General features: G+C 36.6%; 1 protein-coding gene across 3 annotated transcripts in view; it reads left to right on the top strand.

Moving 5' to 3' along the window:
- Nucleotides 1-19,206, top strand: part of LOC101426306 (leucine-rich repeat and calponin homology domain-containing protein 1-like) — a 128,348-nt gene extending 109,142 nt beyond the window's left edge. For all 3 annotated transcript variants that reach the window (XR_011645858.1, XR_011645859.1, XM_058276681.1), the window contains one exon: nucleotides 18,747-19,206. Coding sequence is in view for 1 of the 3 variants with exons in the window: in XM_058276681.1 (XP_058132664.1) it covers nucleotides 18,747-18,784 (38 nt within the window). In the remaining 2 variants the exon portion in view is untranslated. The remainder of the gene's footprint in view (nucleotides 1-18,746) is intronic.
- The last annotated feature ends 315 nt before the right edge of the window (nucleotides 19,207-19,521 follow it).

The raw sequence follows: 19,521 nt of genomic DNA, 5'->3' as shown, positions 1-19,521 counted from the left end.
TGTTGCACTTTAGCAATCAAGTTGTTTTTAGTGACTTTTTAAATTCCTTTTTTGGGCATCCAAGCTCACCTTACCGAAGTTAGAGCTTACCCTCCACTTGTACTGTTAAATCATTTCAAGTTCTTTGTGGTGGTAAAAAAAAATTTTTTTAATGAATTATTTATCTTTTAGTAGCAGGAAACAAAAGTAATCCCCTCTCCAAGGTTCTACCTTTTTATAATTTGACGAGTGAATGAGGAAATTGGTTTTGAAAGTTCTCTGGCTTTGGTTGCTGTAAATAATAGTAATTTATCTCCAGGGACATCCAGCATATTTGAACTTTATAAAACAAGCATTACATATTAGGAATATATTTCCATTTCATTTATTTGTTTAAAAATATTACAGTATGTAATTATCACATTTTCTAGGAAATAATGTATCTAGTAATCTAAACTGAAGGTCAGATGGTTAAAAAAGATAGAAACCCTTTTGATTGAGTAGTTCTAGGAAAAAGTCAGGGAATTTTTATTTTAAAATTAAGTATGTGAATTTATGTGATTTGTGTGTTATATATAAAAGAAAGCAGACTGTTCAAATCACCAAGTTGGAATAAGAACTTAGATTCTTAAAGTCAGCTGAGGGAAACGGACTTTGGCCCAGTGGGTAGGGCGTCCGTCTACCATATGGGAGGTCCGCGGTTCAAACCCCGGGCCTCCTTGACCCGTGTGGAGCTGGCCATGCGCAGCGCTGATGCGCGCAAGGAGTGCCGTGCCACGCAAGGGTGTCCCCCGCGTGAGGGAGCCCCACGCGCAAGGAGTGCGCCCGTGAGGAAAGCCGCCCAGCGTGAAAAGGAAGAGCAGCCTGCCCAGGAATGGAACCGCCCCCACTTCCCGTGCCGCTGACGACAACAGAAGCGGACAAAGAAACAAGACGCAGCAAATAGACACCAAGAACAGACAACCAGGGGAGGGGGGGGAATTAAATAAGTAAATAAATCTTTAAAAAAAATAAATAAATAAAGTCAGCTGATAGTTTTCTTCAAATTCTTTTGCCTTCTGATTTTTTCCCTTAAAGAAAGATAATTGCATGTACCCAAATGTCATTCCTAGAACCATGTCCATTTATTTTACTGGTTCTGCCTTATGATTAAATGAAAAAATTATATAGCTATTTCCTAAACACATGAAATTGCATATTGCTATATGGATATTTAATGAAAAAAAAAAGAGGAAAGTACTTCATTTCATTAGTGACCCACTAGAGTGCTCAAAATTGACTTACCTCTATTGGTTAATTGGGTTTGTTTTAGACTTTTACTAGGGTCCAAAACTAACCAATATATATATTGACCAATATTCAAAGACAATATTGAGAAGTGTGTCAGAGATTGAGAAAAGAGTTGGCTAGGTTCAATTATCAATAAAGCATGCCAGTAGAATTACAGGTGTCTTTAAAAAGAAATTTCACATTGCCTCGGGGGGAAAAAAATCACACCTGGTCAATACTGATCTTGTAATTGATGGTTGAGTGTCTAAAGAATAGATATACCCACACCTCTATTAAGCTTTTCCTGTGCAACCAGATTTTTTGCGATTAATGTTTGCTAAGAGCATTAATTATTTGGAAGGCCTTTGCAAAAAATTACCTGGTAGGTCTTTTGCTTTTATTCTGCACGACCTATGTGTACTTTCTTCCTGCTGACATGTTTCATTAGAACTTTAAGTCTTTGGGCTTTCTGTTGAGATGAACGATATTAACAGCTTGCAAAGTAAATGACTGATAAGTACTAACGCTCAGTTTTTATCATTCTTTTTATTCCTTGCACCATCTCCCATTCTTTATTGTACATTTGAAATGAACCTCATATCAATGAAAAATGCTTCACTTCCATACAACCCTTATGCCATTTGTGAAATGCTGCTGCCCCTTTGCTTTGTCCTAGTCCTTGTGCAACTCAATGTAGACTGGCTCTCATGCTCTCCTCCAGACCCAGCCCTCACTCTTCCTCCTATCTTCTCCAACAAAAACTTACACAGGCACAAACATGGGACAGCTCTAGCGACAGTGTTCCATCTGCAGGGGACAGTGACAATGGTAGGTGGCTATCTATGTATCTTTCAGTTTGCTCGTTAGTAAGCCAATGACTGTACCGAATGTTCCTTTCCATGAAGCCAAAGATAGAGCATATGCAAGTGCATGCCTGATGTAGATATAGTGAGGGAGGCAGAGAAGTCAGAAAAGTACGTGCCCATTGTTCTCATCATCTTGAACATTTTGAACTTTGGGGAGGACTTTAAAATATTTTTTCTCTACCTTTTCTGCTAGGGTTGTTGGTATTTGTTTGCAAAACTTTGGGATGTGTGCATTTGAATTATCTCTGCTTGCTCCTGCATCTGAACCAAGTGCTTTTAGAGTGTGATCTTTTATTATCTATGCTTACCATTGAGATTTTAAAAGTAACCCGAGTGTCACACTGAAAATAATGTTATAGAAATTTCTAAAATGAAGAGAATCACTTGCCTTCTCTGCTCCCTTATTTGCATGTTTTGACTCCTGACACTTCCATGAGTGTAAGTGCATCTTGAATAATATTGAACAATATAATTTGGCCTGAGGATCAAATGTATGAATAAAAATTGAGGACACTCAGCCAAGCTTGGTGGTATATCTTTTACTTTTGTGACCATAAATATCTTACCTTGCCTAAGAGAATGAAATAAAATAATTATTTGGATCTACATAGCACATATAACTGGATCTCCATTCTAGTTTAATACTGGTTCAGATTTTAAACATTTTACTTTAAAATACAAAATGACAGTAGTGATGTTAAGTGGTTCTAAGGGTACGATTTATAGATGAGAGAAGTGAGATATGAAGTATAACCACAGTGCAAATGCAATAGAGAGATAGATTTTCTGGTAATGTTTATTTTTAAAAAATCTAAGTGTGTCATGTGTTACACATGGAAAATATGTAGTTTTAAAAACTTGCAGTGATTTCTGGTCAAAATTGCTGATCCAGTTTCCTTACATAGAGGATAATGTATACCCTGGAAGGGTAAGTTACAAATGAAGTTTTAAAGTTTTGTATGCTTCTAAAGTTTTTAATTGAAAATAAGTATGACAAAAAACATAATGACCTGGGAGTTTCCTCCTGACAGCCTTCATGTTGCTCAAATGTGGCCACTCTCACAGCCAAACTCAGCATGTAGATGCAGTGCATTCCCCCCAGCATGGGACATGACACCCGGGGATGGGCCTCCCTGGCACCGAGGGATCACTACCACATACCAGCTGAAGATACAACTAGAAAATGACCTTGAATTAAAGGCTCAATACGGATCAGCAGAATATCTCTGTCTACATATAATAACATGACTTCAAAATGCTATTTGACCTAATGTAAGGGGGAAACGGAAAGGAGAAATGAGATTATAAGGCTATGAGTCTCTAAAAAAGAGTCTGGAGGTTGTCAGAAGGAATGCCCTTATGCACAACTGAGCAGAGTCTAAGAGACAGATAAAGTAGATACAACCCCAAGTATGGTTCTTTTGAGGGATAAAGAGACCCACGGGTTCTATGGTCATGGCAGATGGGGTTCATTGCCATGGCAGATGGCCCTTCTTTGGAGCTGGTGTTTCTGCATGATGGAATTGGACTCAGAGAGGATCTCTTTTCACAAGACTTGCATGCTACTTTATCGGAATTGTAGTTGGTGCTGGGGTTTAAGATATATTTAGGGGATTTGAATCTCTGGACTGATAATATGACACCCAGGCCCAGAGCCTCAACAGACTTCAGCTCCTACAGTTTGATTTATTGGACTTACCCCACTCAGCTAACATGGAGTTGAAGAAGGTCAACCACCACACCATGGAGCCTAGAGTGTCTACAACTGAAAGCAGGAGGAGTACACCCAGTATCCATGGGGAATCTAAGCCCCCACTTGACATAGATGTGCAATGGACACAACCAATCCAATGTCCACAGAGAAAATGTGGAATGGGTGTGGGAAGGGTAGCCATGGTGGCTGCTGGGTTTGGGGAATGGGAGGAAGATATGAGATGTGGAGGCATTTTTGGGATGTGGAGTTGTCCTGGGTGGTGCTTCACGGACAATTACAGGACACTGTAGATCCCCCCAGGGCCCACTGGATGGAACGTGGGAGAGTGTGGGCTATGATGTGGACCAGTGACTATGGGGTGCAGAGATGCTCAGAGATGTACTTACCAGGTGCAATGGAAGTGTCATGATGATGGGAGAGAGTGTTGCTGTGGGGGCGGTGGGGTTGAATGGGAGCTCATATTTTTTTAATGTAATTTTAAAAAATAAATAAATAATTAAAAAAACACATAATGAAACAAAAACTCTTATATCTACCTATTTTAAATTCTGAAAGTTGAAGAGGGCTAAATGGAAACTTTCTTGATAAACGGCTTCTTTACTTAAAAATTAAAAAATTAAAATGGGAGAAGAATTTTTTGTTTTTCAGAAAACATGGCTATTTATGGGTCTGATATGTGTTAAAGGAAATAAAGCCTGGAATGAAAGATTTATGCATGATTTGGTATTTCCTTAGGAATGATATCTGAAACCGAATGACTTTTTAAAAAAACAAAAACGCTGGGAAAGAATAAGGTATCCAATACAGAACTAGAACACCGAATGTTGTAGATGAACCAGCTAAAGCCTCCGTCTCTGCATAGCCTGAGCCACACTGAGCTACGTAGAGATGGAGAGGCAAGCCCAGGCTCCAGATTCTGGTGTCATCTCTTCTGCCACAGCTACATTCTTTTCATAGAATGAAAATTCTCAGTATTTACTGAGGATACCTATGTGCAAGGTATGAAGCTAGACTGCCTTCCTTTTAGTAAAATCCTAAGATATCCATAAAAAATGGTTATTGCCAAAATCCTTATAAAAATAAAAGAACCAAGGGAAATGGATGTGGCTCAAACAGTTGGGCTCCTGTTAACCATATAGGAGGTGCAGGGTTTGATGCCCAGGACCTCCTGGTGAAGGCGAGCTGGCCCATCTGGTGAGCTGGCCCACTTGGAGTGCCAGCCACCATGGGAGTGCCCACCCTGCAGGAGTGCCAGCCACCACAGAGAGCTGGTGCAGCAAGATGATGCAACAAGAGACAGAGGAGACAAGAAGAAGATGTAGCAGAACAGGGAGCTGAGGTGGCACAAGGGAGTAATCACCCCTCTCCCACTCTGGAAGGTGTCAGGATCGATTCTCAGAGCCACCAAATGAGAACACAAGCAGACACAAGAACACACAGCAAATGGACACAGGGAGCAGACAGTGTGTGTGTGTGTGGGGGGGTAGAAATAAATAAATCTTTTAAAAAATAAGAATAAAAGAACCTTGCAGTACTTATTTGATATGAGTGAAAGTTCCAGGAAGTCACATATTGCTTTTATGCTCTACCACAGTAATATAAAGGGATTGTTTTCAATACTGCATGGCAGGGCCAGTCATGTCAGATGTTCAATGGTTGTCATTTTTCCTTATTTGCAATTTGACTATAATGCACCTCAGGCAACAGATGATTTTCTGTTCAAAAATGTACCTTACCAATATTCTCTAGGGGTTAATTATGATGTGATTTATATATATTTCCAGTACTTTTCTTTTTAAATAAAGGAGCTGTACTCTGTATCCACAACTGTGTGGGCTGATGTTTCAAGAGGAACACAATCTCCTTTCTGTGCTGTTCTTAATGTTCCTTTTAGGTAGGGGATCCTATTTAGTGGCCTCTGGGCATTTCAAAGCTGATTACCACTTTGTTTTTTTCCTCATGTTTGCTCCATTGTCCAAAGTCCATAGCTATCTCTTGACCTTTGTAAATGACTGGCATCATAATACCAACTCAGCCTAGTAAGCTGGACTCGCTGTTATAGACCAGCAATATGGGCTAGACTCAGACTCTGAATAAAGTTCCAATTGAGAGCTTTATTAGCCACGGGGCAACTGCCTCACCCTACACAGAGGAGAGAGCAGCCCCGGGTTGCAGGGGAAGTTTGCTTATATAGGCCTTTAGGTTCAGGGCAGGGGGCAATAGCTCAGCAAGCAAGCAGGTACTGAAGCAGATGTTTGCAGTTAATTAAGTGCTGGGTATTCTATCAGGAGAGACTAGCGGTTGGAGAGTTCTTGTTATTTACAAGGGTCTGGGTCAGGTTGGTCTTTTGGCAGGGGCTGATGAGATTTTCTACAGGAGGAGGCTCTAAGATAAGGTTTTACAGTTGAGCAAGCTTGTTACAGAAGCAAGATATATGTGGTTAGGGGCCTGTGGAATTTTCCTCTCAGGTGGGGGTGGTCACAGGCTCCTACTTCTCCGCATTCCCTACTTCTCTTTTGGGGAGATTCAAACCCTTGAATTTGAGTACTCTCCATTGTCCTGCATAGGTAAGCTTTGGTATGGGGTGTTCAGGATTAAGAGCTTAACGGTTTGCACTCACTCTCAGATAAATCAAACTAAATGATTATGAGTGGGCCTCAGGTTAACAGCAATAATAGGAGGATTAAGGGATCCAACAGGGCAGTGATAAGGGTTGTAAGCCACAGGGACTGATTAAATAAACTTTCATACTAATATTTGGTGGCTGACTGAGCCTTTTCTCATTTTTTAATCATTTCTGGACTAAGTTTAAGCTTTCTTTAATAATGCCGGAGTGGTTAGCATAAAGCAACAAGTTTCTCTTAAAGCTAACCAGAGGCCTCCTTGTTTGAGAAAGGAGCTGGTTCTGAAGGACTACCTTGGCTAAGGAATCAAGTGGCTCTTCTAAATGTGAAATTTGATATTCAAGGTTCTTGAGGTCCTGGGTAACTAGGGCCGACAATCGACCGACAGAGTGACTTTTTATGAGAGCTGCTGATTTTACTACGGTTGACCCAGCAATGCCCAGCCCAATTAGAAGGGGAACTAGGATTTGGGCCCTCTTGTACCAGTGGTGCTCAAAACTCAATGTTTTGAGATACTCTCTCCCACTTTCTCCAGAGAAGGGCCACCATGCCTCAGTTTTTAACATTTCCCCCTTTTTGTTTTAGTTGAGGTGACCATGCCTGTCTTAGCTTGCCCTCCTTTTGAGAGTCTTACCCATCATTGACTACCAGCCGAGCTCTTCAACTTGGGAAAGTTACTGAAGTGCTTTTGCTAGCATCAGAATATTCACATGTCCCATGGCTGTTACACTTTGCAATTTTCTTTGAAAGCATTGTCTGGCACAGGTGAAAATCATGAGCAACAGAAAAAATATGATTAGCCTTATTCCTAAAGCTGACAGGAAATGCTGTGATTTCTACTAATTGACTGGGTTAAATTTTGTAATATGTGAAATCATATCTGAGAAAATATCCTTACTATTGGCTACATGAATTTGAATTTGAGACATTTCTAATATTTTTCTTTGTAATTCAATTATTTTCAGAGAGATATTACTTTTATGGCCTGGCAAATGATTTTTAATATTTTTCCATTCTATATCAGATGAATTATAGGCAAGAGGAGTAATACAAAAGTTTTTATTCCAATCACATTTCAATCCCCTTAACAAGTTTAAATTATACAAGTGATCTCTAATATGCAAAACAGCTGATTCTAAATCATTAACCCAATTATTTAACTGTTCATTAAGGTGATCTTGTCTATGCCACAAATCACTAGCATTTCTATGCCAATCATGCACATATTGTTGTTTGCATTTTCATGTAAAGCTACCATAGCAGTAGCAGCAGCTGTAATGATTCCAATCAGTCCCAAAATGCTTATAATAAGCAGTCCAATAAAGTGTTTAGTCCATTTCAAGAATTCTTGTACCATATGTAGCAATAGCTGACTTTCAGGAGATGATTGCCAAATCTTCATCATTCTCACAGGTATCCAGGTGCCGTTTTATCTTCTGGCCATCACTTTTGTCTTTCTATCCTGCAGCACACTTTCTGGTAGACATGTATACAAGACACATTTTCATAAAACAACGAGTCATTCTTAAAGTTACCTTACCAGTTATGAAAACAAATGGATCTCTAACACAGGCTTTAAGATGATATGTTTGATTAAGGGTTAAATACTGTTTTGTCTTATTTATATTTCCCAACCATTTGTAAGTAGGAGCAATTCTAAGAAATATTTTCCACAAATTCTTTTGTAGGTTATGACTATGAGTAACATTAGCCCAAGGGGCCAGTATCCATTTTTCTTTGTAATGTTAACCATTCTTGCCACAATAGCATAAAGAGAGGGCACACGGGCCCAAAGTCCATAGGCAGACACAAGCTGCAAGTTCACAGTTCCAGGATTTGTAAAGTTAATGTGATGCATGACAGCAGTTGCCACAGGTCTCAGTGAAGTATTTTAACCTTGGGCCATATTTCCACTTTTCCCCTTTTTTGTTTTTATAAAGTAAGGAATACAGCTTCGGGAGATTTTTGTTGTATTACTCCCCAGAGGATTTGAATTGTGCATTTGGGGGCTCATTCTTTTCAAGAGCAGAAGGGATCTGATGTCACAGTCATTGGAGTAAGCATGAAGGAAGTTATGGGGAATGTCTATGAGCTGTTGGCAAGTAACGGACAGCCAGAACTGCTGGGCTAGGCACCACAAGGTTTGGTACTCATGATGTTTGCCTTTTCAGTGGATCCACCTTGCCTTTTCTCAGGTTCTAGTGGTAGGGCCCTGGATCTTCACAAAGGCATCTGCATTAACCGTTCAAAAAGGGATGTTAGTGGGGTGGGCAGGGACATGTTACTACCAGCAGGTATCTCAGATGTTTTTCATAGATCTGAGAGTGATTTACAACCGTCCATTATTTCTGTCTTGCTTTTAGTATTTGCAATCCACCCCTGGATAGGGATGGCAGTCTTCAGAGTGACCAGACACTATTGGGTTAAATCTTTCACTTTTAACAGGACCTCCTATGCTGCACACAATTACTTTTTTATACTGTACTTTGAGTCTCCTTCCAGAATTGTGATTAAGACCCAAGGGGTACTTGTTTAGACTTGCCTTTGCCACAAACTCCACCCAAAGCCAATATTGGTGCTTGCCACATCCAATTCATAGGCTAAGCTAACATCCACAATTTACTTTCCTTTTATTATTATTTAAAGCAGCTTGCTGGAGGTTTTCCTTCTGTGAAGGACTTTTCTTACAAACAATGGTTTTAATATTTGAGTTAAATGAGGGATGAAATATTTTTAATATTTTAACAATATTACAAATTCTATTAACATGAGAAAACATTGTGCTTTATTCATTACAGTAGAAAGTATAGTTTTATCTTACCCAACTAAACAACATTTAAAATTTTGATAGAGCAGCAGGGACTTTGCAGCTTGTTCCAATTGTTTGCCTAGTTTAGGCTTTTAAGATACTATTGTCTCTGATGTTTGTTTTAATTCTCAAAAAAAGGATTACTGGTTAAAGTCATCAGTAGGGTTTCAGCTACCGATTTTTTCTATGCAGCCAGATTATTATCATCATAGCAGGAGAGATGGTTGGGCTATGCACATAGCCCTGAAAAGCACTGTAAATGACCATTGTTGGGTTTTCCACAGATAGAGGAATGCAGCTGGCTTGACCTGTCTAAGAAGACACTAAAGAAAGTCTTAGCAAGTTTTAAAACAAAGTGATAGCAACACAGCTGGACATTAACTTCTTACAACAAACTAGCCATGTTTGGGATTGCTGCATACTACAGTGTTGTTATTTTAATCTATGATAAGAGGTTGTTTCTGTGACACATACCTTTTTATAATAATTAAAACCATAATTAACCACATTGTACTTCTGTTTAATATTATGCTGAGATATTGGTAAATTTATACACTCTTAAGTATTCATAGGAACCTTTTACTCATACAACTTTAATTAACAGGGTTAAAGAAAAAAAAAACCTGTTAATTTTATAACACTTTTAAACACATTCCATTTGACTTATAACATATTGAATGAACTTAAGTATTACTTTAATTTTTATTTTACTTCAATTTTTCTTTCAAGGTAAAAGAACAAATCTCTTGTAATTAGTTTGGAGTAAAAGGCTACTTTTTACGATTTGATTTTGAGAAAGCAGGTTTGAATGTTATGTTCCTTTAAAAGAGACAAGACCTTTCCTTCTTGGAACACTGAGGAAATGATGATGTTAAAGCACAAGAAGCTATTTTGATAAAACAGACTTTCTTTGTATACTGGTTATTCAGGATAAAAACTTTTACCAAAACAGATTAATGACTTGAGAGACTTTGAGAAAGAATATTTAACTTTGCATTAGTGTACTACTTGATACCAAACCTTTTAAAATTTTATAGATAGACCCATCAAATTTTATTTAACTTTAATCATAAAAATTTCTTTTCCACGAACCTTCTACACTTTCAGTATTCACCTAGGTTTTGTTGCACACTCTACTCTTTCCCAATAATCAATCATTTTATCTTAGGACAAAATCATCTCCTGTTTCCTTAATAATAAAAACACATTCTATATAGCCCACATACTAAGTTATCAGGCAAACTTCTAACAACATATAATACCATCAACACTAAACAAGCTTGTTAAAGTAATGAACTTTTCTTTACTTCAAATACTTAGTAGCATGCAATATCAGAAACAGTCTCCTAGAAGCAAGTTGTCAGGGGAGGCTGGCTGCTGCGAAGTTTTCCTGTTATAAAATAACCTTTTGTTATTATTGTTATTATTAATTCAGGTTTGTTTAATAATGACTTTTTAGAATTAGCCATTTAAACACTTTAATTCAAACAATGCTTCATTAAACTTCTTGTAATTATTTATAACCATATAGACTATAATTATATTATTTTAAGACAAATTTTACCTTCACAGAACACATTTCCTTACTTAAGTTACCACAATACTTTCTATAACTTGCCACATGCATTTACTTTCCAAGAGTTTATGAAAATTAGCCATCCTATTTTAGGACAAAACACACTTTTTTGAAAAAACATTAAATTTCAGTCCACATTCTCACAAACTTTTAACCTTCTTTAATCATTTATGTGTTTTACATCTTTCATTTTATCCTGTGAAGATAAATAAACTATTCATTTCTATCTAGGCAAGAACAGCTTTTTATGAAAAGACTTATAGTAATTGTGTTAAGCAAGACTTACAATTTTTATCATTGTAGAGATCTTATTAACATTTAAACTTATGTATTAATATAAGCACTTATTTAATTTTTGGCCATTTAAATAGAGCTCTTTTAAAAATGTTCTTATTAATTTATATCACCATCTGGAGGTATCATAATATACACAGACATTGAACAAACAGATAAACACAAAACAATTACTATACATTAATGGAAACATACAGTTTATAATTGACTTGTAATTCTTACTTTTTTGGTATAGCTGCTTTTAAGTCTTCTGTTATATCACATCTTAGATTTTACTTTTAAAAATTTCTTCTGGAATCCATGTTGTCTGTAACATGCAAGCTTGTGCTTGGAAACATTTTGATTATTTATCAGCAGTCAGATAAGATAACTTGAGGAGCATAAATGCAGCTAAGCTCTTATTTAGCAGTTTGGACAGACTGTTAACACACATTTTTGGATTACTACTCTGTAAGACTATTCTGAGCACCTCAAGCTTTTGTTCTTGTTCTAATTTACTTTCTTTCATTTAAAATTTATTTATGGGCTTAGGAAATATAGTAATTTCATCTTTCTCTCCTTCTTCAGACTATAAAGGATTTAAAGCTGCCACTACCTGGTATCATAAGGCTCATACTGATAATGGAATGAATTCCCTTTTTTTATATGCTCTTTGTAAAGCTTTCATTACACATCTCCACTGTTTCAAATTTAAAACATTATGCCCCTAAGGCTGAAACCAACCACAGTACTTTTGTATTAAGGCAAATAACTCACAACTTTTTACAGGCACCCCACTAGCTTTCAATAAAGTTTTTAACACTTGCAAATATGTTTCCACACATCCCATTTGATTACCCATTACCCTGATGACTTCATGGAAATGTTATTTACTTAATCTTGAAGACTTGAGCCACTCTGCTTTGGATGTCTCACTTGACCCTCGATGAGGTCTTTTCTGTGGTTCCCGATACTGATTTGGAAGACTCATTAACTTCTTTGGGCCCCACGTTGGGCACCAGATGTTGGAGATTTGGACCTGAAGGGTATCGGGAATGAAAGGAAGAAAGAGAGTGAAATAAAGAGAGAAAGAGAGAGCTGGGATCAGGGGGTCTGCGAGTAATGACTCCTCAGACAACTTTATTTTCTACATGTGGCATTATATATACTCCAACTATCAAGATAACAAGCATTGTAACTACACATTAATGACTCATGAATTAAAGAACTTATCTCAAAGTACAAAGATTTAGTATTCCTTTGAAACTATAAAGTGTGTTTGCTCATATTTCTCCCTGCCCTGGAAGCTCTATCCTATTGACTCAAAAGGCTTAATTGCTGCATTCCTATTTTAAAAGCATAGCCATGGAAAGAGCACAACTCCCTTTGCAAGACCACCATGCCTCAGTTTCCAACACTGATGAATGGATATCTAAAATGTGGTATATTCATACAATGAAATATTATTCAGCCATAAAAAGGAATAAAGTACTGATCCATGCTACATCATGGATGAACCTTGAAATCATTATGCTATGTGAAAGAAGTAAGGCATAAGAGACCACAAATTATAGGATTCTATTTACATAAAATGTCCAGAATAGTTCTAGGCAAATCCATAGAGACAGATAATGGTTACCAGGGGCTGGAGAGGGGGTAATTGGGAGAGACTGTGATGGACTATAGGATTTCCTTTTGGGATGTTGAAAATGCTCTGGAATTAGATAGTGGAGATGGTTGTACAACATTGTGACTATACTAAAAATGATTAAATTCTACATGTAAGGAGTGAATAGTTTGATATGTGAATTATATCTTAATAACAAAAATTATATATTTTCTCTAATTTATCCAGACACCTCTGTCATATACTTGCTTTTTTCTTGGTTATTAAAAAGTTTTTAATCAAATTAATGCTTGCATGTTGTGTTGTGGTAGGAGGACATTTCAGAATAACTTGCTTTGTTAAACAACTGGAAATGGAAACAATAGGTATCATTTATTAAATTAGATCTGTCTTATGATTACTTTTATGACATAACCTCTGTCAAACACTTATTTTTTCTTCTAGATTATTTCAAAATTATTTTAATAAGATTAATGCATGTATTAAGAAGTTAAACATATTAATAAGTTAAACAGTATGTCATAGAAGAAAAAACAGCTGCCTCCTATCTGCCAACTTCTTCTATTTCAAATCCTGCTTCCCAGAGGACACCACTTTAAACTCTTAGTTATTTCTTATTTTTGCTTCCATATTTCAAAACAACATGCTTTTTATCACTATTTCTTGTATTTATTTTATTCATTACATATTCATCTCTTACTATGGAAGATGAGGATTTGCCTTTCACAACTACCTCCATTTTCTTCCCCTTCCTCTAAATATAGACATATTGTAATTTCTGGATATGCAGTGTTCAGTTTCTACATTTTTCTATATAAATATTTTGCTAACTGTTCAATCAAGGAATATATTCTAATTATGTTTCCTTTCTTATACATCTTGCTATTTTTTTCTGTCATCAATAATTAACTTATTATTTTCATTTACTTGGTTTTCTAATGTGCCTATAATCTTTCAAGTTTGCTTATGACATTGACAAAATCATTAGTCATTTGCATGTTTTCCCTTTAGACGTTCCTTCTAGAATCCTACATCTTCCTATTCTTTTGTGGACTGGTGGTACTTCAGACCTTCTGTATAGCTGTCATCCAGGGACTTTCTTTTGCTGCTCTCCCCTTTTTAAAACCCATTTCCTATATTTGTATTTTCCTTTTTCTTTTGATTTCTCCTCAAGTATACTGGTGCAAAAATCTTCCAGTAGCTTCCTGGGAAAGAGTGCATAGGAGGTAAATCTTTTGAGATTTCCTTGTCTGAAAATATTTTTGATCCTTTCTCACAATTGATAAATACTCTATTATGGTAGAGAATCCTAGATTGGTTATAATTTTCTATTAGGATTTCGAAGGCATATTTCACTGTTTTTAGCTTCCAGTGTTGTGATTGAGAAGTCCAGTGCCATTCTGATTTCCTTATTCTTCTTATATGTGTCATTTTTTTCTCTTGATACTTAAAGATTTTTCTTTTCATCCCTGATATTTTGACATTTGCAATTGAAGTATTGTTATAGACCAGCGATATTGACCAGATTCAGACTTTGAATAGAGTTCCAATTGGGAGCTTTATTAGCTGTGTGGCGACTGTCTCATTCTACGTAGAGGAGAGAGCAGCCCCGAGTCTCAGGGAAGGGGCGGTTTTATAGCCTTTTAGGAAGGGGAGCGTTTGCGAGCAAGCAAGCAGGCATAGAAGCGAACACTGCAGTTAGCTGAAGATAGCGTATCTCTTTTTTTCTTTTTTAAAAGCCCCTTCTTGTGAGCATCCCCATGTTATTTATTGGCCCTTTCCTTGGGAACAGCCCTAAGTTATTTATTGGCACTCTCCTTGGTGGCAGCCCTAAGTTATTTATTGGCACTTTCCTTGGAGACAGCCCTAAGTCACTTATTTATCTGAAGGCACTTGCAATTCCTATTTCCTAATGTAGTTCTATTCCTATTTTCCCAATGTGGCCTTACCCTTACAGTATCTTACTATGTATCTTTCTATTCATTGTTCATGGCCCTTGGTGGGCCCTTTCAATTCAGACTAACAGGCCTTCAGTTCTGAGCAACGTTATTGGCTATATTTTTAAAATATTTTCTCCTCCATTTCTTCTTTCTTTTTGGTAGGTTGGATTCTTGGACCCCAAACCTCTAATTTTCTAAACATTTCTCTCCTTTTTACTCATTTTATTGAAAAGACACTTTCTTTTTTTCCTTTTTTTCTATTTTCCAGGAGCTTTCTTCACCTTTATTTTCCAGTCATTCTATTGGAGTTTTCAGTTTTGGAAAATAATTTTTCCCCATTTTTAAAAATTAAGGTGAGTTTGCATAAAGTAAAATCCACCCTTTTTAATATACAGCTCTGTGAGTATATGTCATCAGCAAATGTCATCAGTCATGTAACCACCACTACAATAAAAATATAAAGCAGTTCCATCACCCTCTTTTGTAGCTAACTTCCATGTTCTGTCAACCATTCATCTGTTTTCTGTATTTCCTTTGCAAGACTGTTACATAAATGAAATCATGCAGTAATACAGTCTTGTGAGTATGACTTCTTTTACTTAGCATAATGCATTTAAGATTCATCCACATTGTTGCATGTTTAATAGCTCGGTCATTTGTCTTGCCAAATGGTATTCCATTATATAAATGTTTCATGGTATATTCATATATCCATTGCACAGATTAGGGAATTGGGTTGTTTCCGATTTTAGGCAATTATGAACAAAGATGTTACACATATTTCTGTATAGGTTTTTGTGTGAACATAGGTTTCATTTTTTTGATAAATACTTGCCCAGTCATATGATAAGTATATCTGTACTTTATAAGAAATTTTATTTTCTAAACTAACTTTATCAGTTTGCATTGCTGCCAGCAGTGTTTCATATTTCCAGTTGCCTTACATCCTTACCTGCGCTTGGTATTGTTGGGCTGTTTGCTTGTTTGCCATTCTCATAGGTGTTTAGTGGTATCTAATTTGCATTTCCATATTGAGAATCTTTTCATGTGCTTATTTGCCACCTGTATCTCTTCTTCAGTAAAGTGTCTTTTTAAATTTTTACAATTTTTTTCTTTTGTTGTTATTTACTGAACTTTTTTTTTTAGTTTTCAAAACAATTAAAATACATGCTTTATTTACCACTATGTACTTATTATTAATTTTAAAGATATTTATGCTACATATATGTTACATGAAAAATATAGAGGATTCTCATATGCCCTGCCCCCCAAACCTAACATTTTCCCACATTAACAACATCCTTCGTTAGTGTCTACATTCATTGCAATTGATGAACACTTTTTGGAGCATTGCCACTAAGTGTGGATTAATGTTTTCATTGTAGTTTACATTCTCTCCCACTCAATTCTGTAGGTTATGGCAAGATATATAATGACCTTTATCTGTCATTGCAGTGTCACTCAGGACAATTCTCAAATCCTGAAAATGTCCCATATTACACCTGTTTTTCCTTCTCTCTGCCCTCAGAACCTCCAGTGGCCACTGCCTCCACAGCACTGATATAATTTCTTCCATTGCTCAAATCACAATAGTCTGTAGTAGAACATCAGTTAGTCTACTTTAGTCCATAGTTCATTCCCCAATACTGAAGATTCTGGAATGGTGATGCCCTCTACTTCTAATTGAGAGGGGACTATGATCCCTTAGGGCTGATGGATGGTACTCTCTTGCTTACAATTGTAGACTCTCTTGGTTCCTTGGTGTGGTGGTTGTCCATCATCACCTCCTTTTTAGTTGTCCTGGGTGAGACCAATGAACTGGAGAGTAGGTGTTCCAACTCCATTAAAATTCAGGACAGAGCTGGCACAGGGACAACCCAAAGATTTAAGTGTCTTAGATGTACACATATCAACTCTAGTACTAATTATAGGTTCAAATAGAAGGACAGAAGAGCCATGTGTAGGGAAACCACAACTGAGTGAAACTCTGTCACACAGGGGAGCATAGCACTGCCTATAGTATCTAGATTTCTCCAGAGTCCTGGGAGCCCTGCCCTTTGGGGTAGTATTTTCCTTGGCAGTCAATGAGATCCTGCTGAGATGTGCATAAGTGTAACCTCTGGAATGACCTCCCAACTCACTTTGAAGTCTCTTAGCCATATAAGCCATATATTGAGTTTTGAAAGTTCTTTATATATTCCAGATGCCAATTGTTGAAAATATTTTCTCTGAGTCTGTGACTTATCTTTTCATTCTCTTAACATTGTCTTTTAAAGAGTTTATTAATTTTAAGAATTATTAATTTTAATGGTTCAGTTCATTTAATTTTTCATGGATCATGCTTTTGGTGTTATATCTCTAGGGAATTTTTGCCCAATCCAAAGTTACAGATTTCTTCCATTGCTGTGAGCCTTCTTCCCTTTGTGCACCACATTGGGTGCCAGTTGCTGCAATCAGCTCAGTGATAGGTTGGCTTGAAGGGAGGGCAATAACAGAACTTAAAGAAATAAAGGACAGAGAGAAAGACATGAGAGGTGATAAAGATGGGACCACGGCACTCACAGCTTCTGTAACTGAGAGCCTCGACCCTAGTTTCCACATCATCTTTATTAGTAACTCCAAAGCACCTGTTCTTCATCAGTATGGCAAAGTTCATCAGTATGGGGACAAGTGCAACAAATAGGGAACAGTTAAGCCAGCTTCCCACAACAGTCATGTTTTCTTATAGAATTGTTATACTTAAAAAATTTACATATAGGTCTAAACCCATTTTGATTTCATTTTGTTTTGGTACGTTATGAGTCAGGGTTCATTTATTTTCATATTGATCTCTGCTTAACCCAGCACCATTAATTGATTTTGATTTCCTTTCTCTATTGGGTTGCTTTTGCACCTTTGTGCAAAATAAATTTTTTTTTGTATAAATATGAAACACACAATATATTTATATATTTATTTATTTTTGAAAATTGTCTCTTCCTTTTATCTATTCTTTTTCCAGTAGCAAGTCTGAAAATGAGATAGTATGAAAAAAACTGTCTTACATTTTCAAAATTGTTTTATATATGCATTTTGGAGTCAGTTTGTCAATTTCTATAGAACAGCCTATGATTTTGTTAGGAATTGCATTGAATTTTAAAAAGGTTTAAGGAGAATTGATATCTCAACAATACAGTCTTCCAATCCATGAACATGATATGTCTCTTCATTTATTTAGATCTTGGATTACTTTCATTAATGTTTTGGAATTTTCAGCATGCAGATCTTGGAAGTATTTGGTCAGCTTTATACCTAAGTATTTCCTGTTTTTTGGGGAGCTATTATAAACAATCCATTAAAATTTCAATTTCCAATTTTTTCATTGTTAGTATATCGAAGTATGATTGATTCTTGTTGGGTTTGGGGTAAGTCACCAAGAACTTACCAATAGTGAATACCAGGAGCCATGCTCTCTAATTCAAAGTTACCTCACTCACAGAACTCTCCGCACGGAGCACTTGCGTTAAAGTGCTCTGTCTTGCTGTCTGGTCATTTATTCCCTTTATGCTCTTTTTACCAAAGAGATTGAGAGAGGTTAATACTGACTGGGAAGGGAATCACTGGTATCAACCCTGGATCCTGAGTTTGCTACCTTGTAAAAGGAAGGTGTCCATTATGATAATATCATCACTAGGTGGGAAAGGAACCTTATAGCCTGGGTAAAAGGAGCCCATGGGGAAAATCTGTTTAAGTCAGAAACAGGACTAAAACCAAAATACATTGTAAAGTTTCTAGTTCATGCTGCAAAAACAGAAGCTTCTCAAAGTACAATGGCCATAGGCCAGTCACATTTCTGTGCCTGGCATATCTGGTACTTCATATCATTGTCCAAATGCAGACCTTAGGTTCATCTGGAGTTCTTGCCCATGAAACACATTGCTTGGTTTAACACTGATGAGGACAACAGAACACCTTACCAGTAGGGATGGATTTTCCCATTCTTACAGGGGCATGACTAATTTATCTGAAATCTGGGATTTAGATATATCATACCTGTGCCTCACTGTATTATCTTACTTATCCTCAATAGTTGAAGAGTCCCGGCATTTACATTCACCTATAAGATGAAGCTACCAGCTTTTCTGCTTCCTTGCAGCTCTTGCAAAGCAAGAATAACTCCTAAGATGGTACCAAAGATGAAAGTTCTCCTTTCAGTGAATCTTTTATATTGGATGTGGATGGTGCTGAATTGATGATCAGATGAAAAAAGGACTGTCCCCATTGTATTCTATTATTTTCAAAACAAGAATTAAGACCTTGAACTTAATTGGTGCTGCAACTTAACTTGCCCTTTATCCAACACAGGGCATATATCATGAACTGCTAATTTTCTCTGAGAACTCCCTAACTTTAAAGCCTTTCTTAATAATTTTTTCGCTTATGGACTTTGTGTTTGAAAGGAATAAGAAGTGAGAGCCTCCTTACAAATCTAAGAAGATATGAAAAAGTCTACTAACTATAACTTTTAAAATTTTATATAAATGTATATATTGCCCATTTTAATAATAAAGAGCACATAAAACTCAAATCAATGATGATGAAGATAGAGCTAAAATGGCTAACAATTAAGTCAAATGTGATGGTGTTAATATAAATCTATACATGTCTTAAAGGTCATAGAACTAAAGATATAAATATACTAAATGGTGTATGCAAAAATTGCTGAAGTCCGAGCAAAGTTTGTAGTGTAGTTAAATGCATTGGATAATATGAATTTCTTGGCTTTGATAATGTACTATAGTTATGTAAGTTGTTACCTTGGGAGAAGTGAGGGTGAGGAGTGCACAAAAGCATTTTTGCAACAT

The sequence above is a fragment of the Dasypus novemcinctus genome, chromosome 15, assembly GCF_030445035.2.
Source record: "Dasypus novemcinctus isolate mDasNov1 chromosome 15, mDasNov1.1.hap2, whole genome shotgun sequence".
Taxonomy (NCBI): Eukaryota; Metazoa; Chordata; class Mammalia; order Cingulata; family Dasypodidae; genus Dasypus; species Dasypus novemcinctus.
This window is presented reverse-complemented; position numbering and strand designations above follow the sequence as displayed.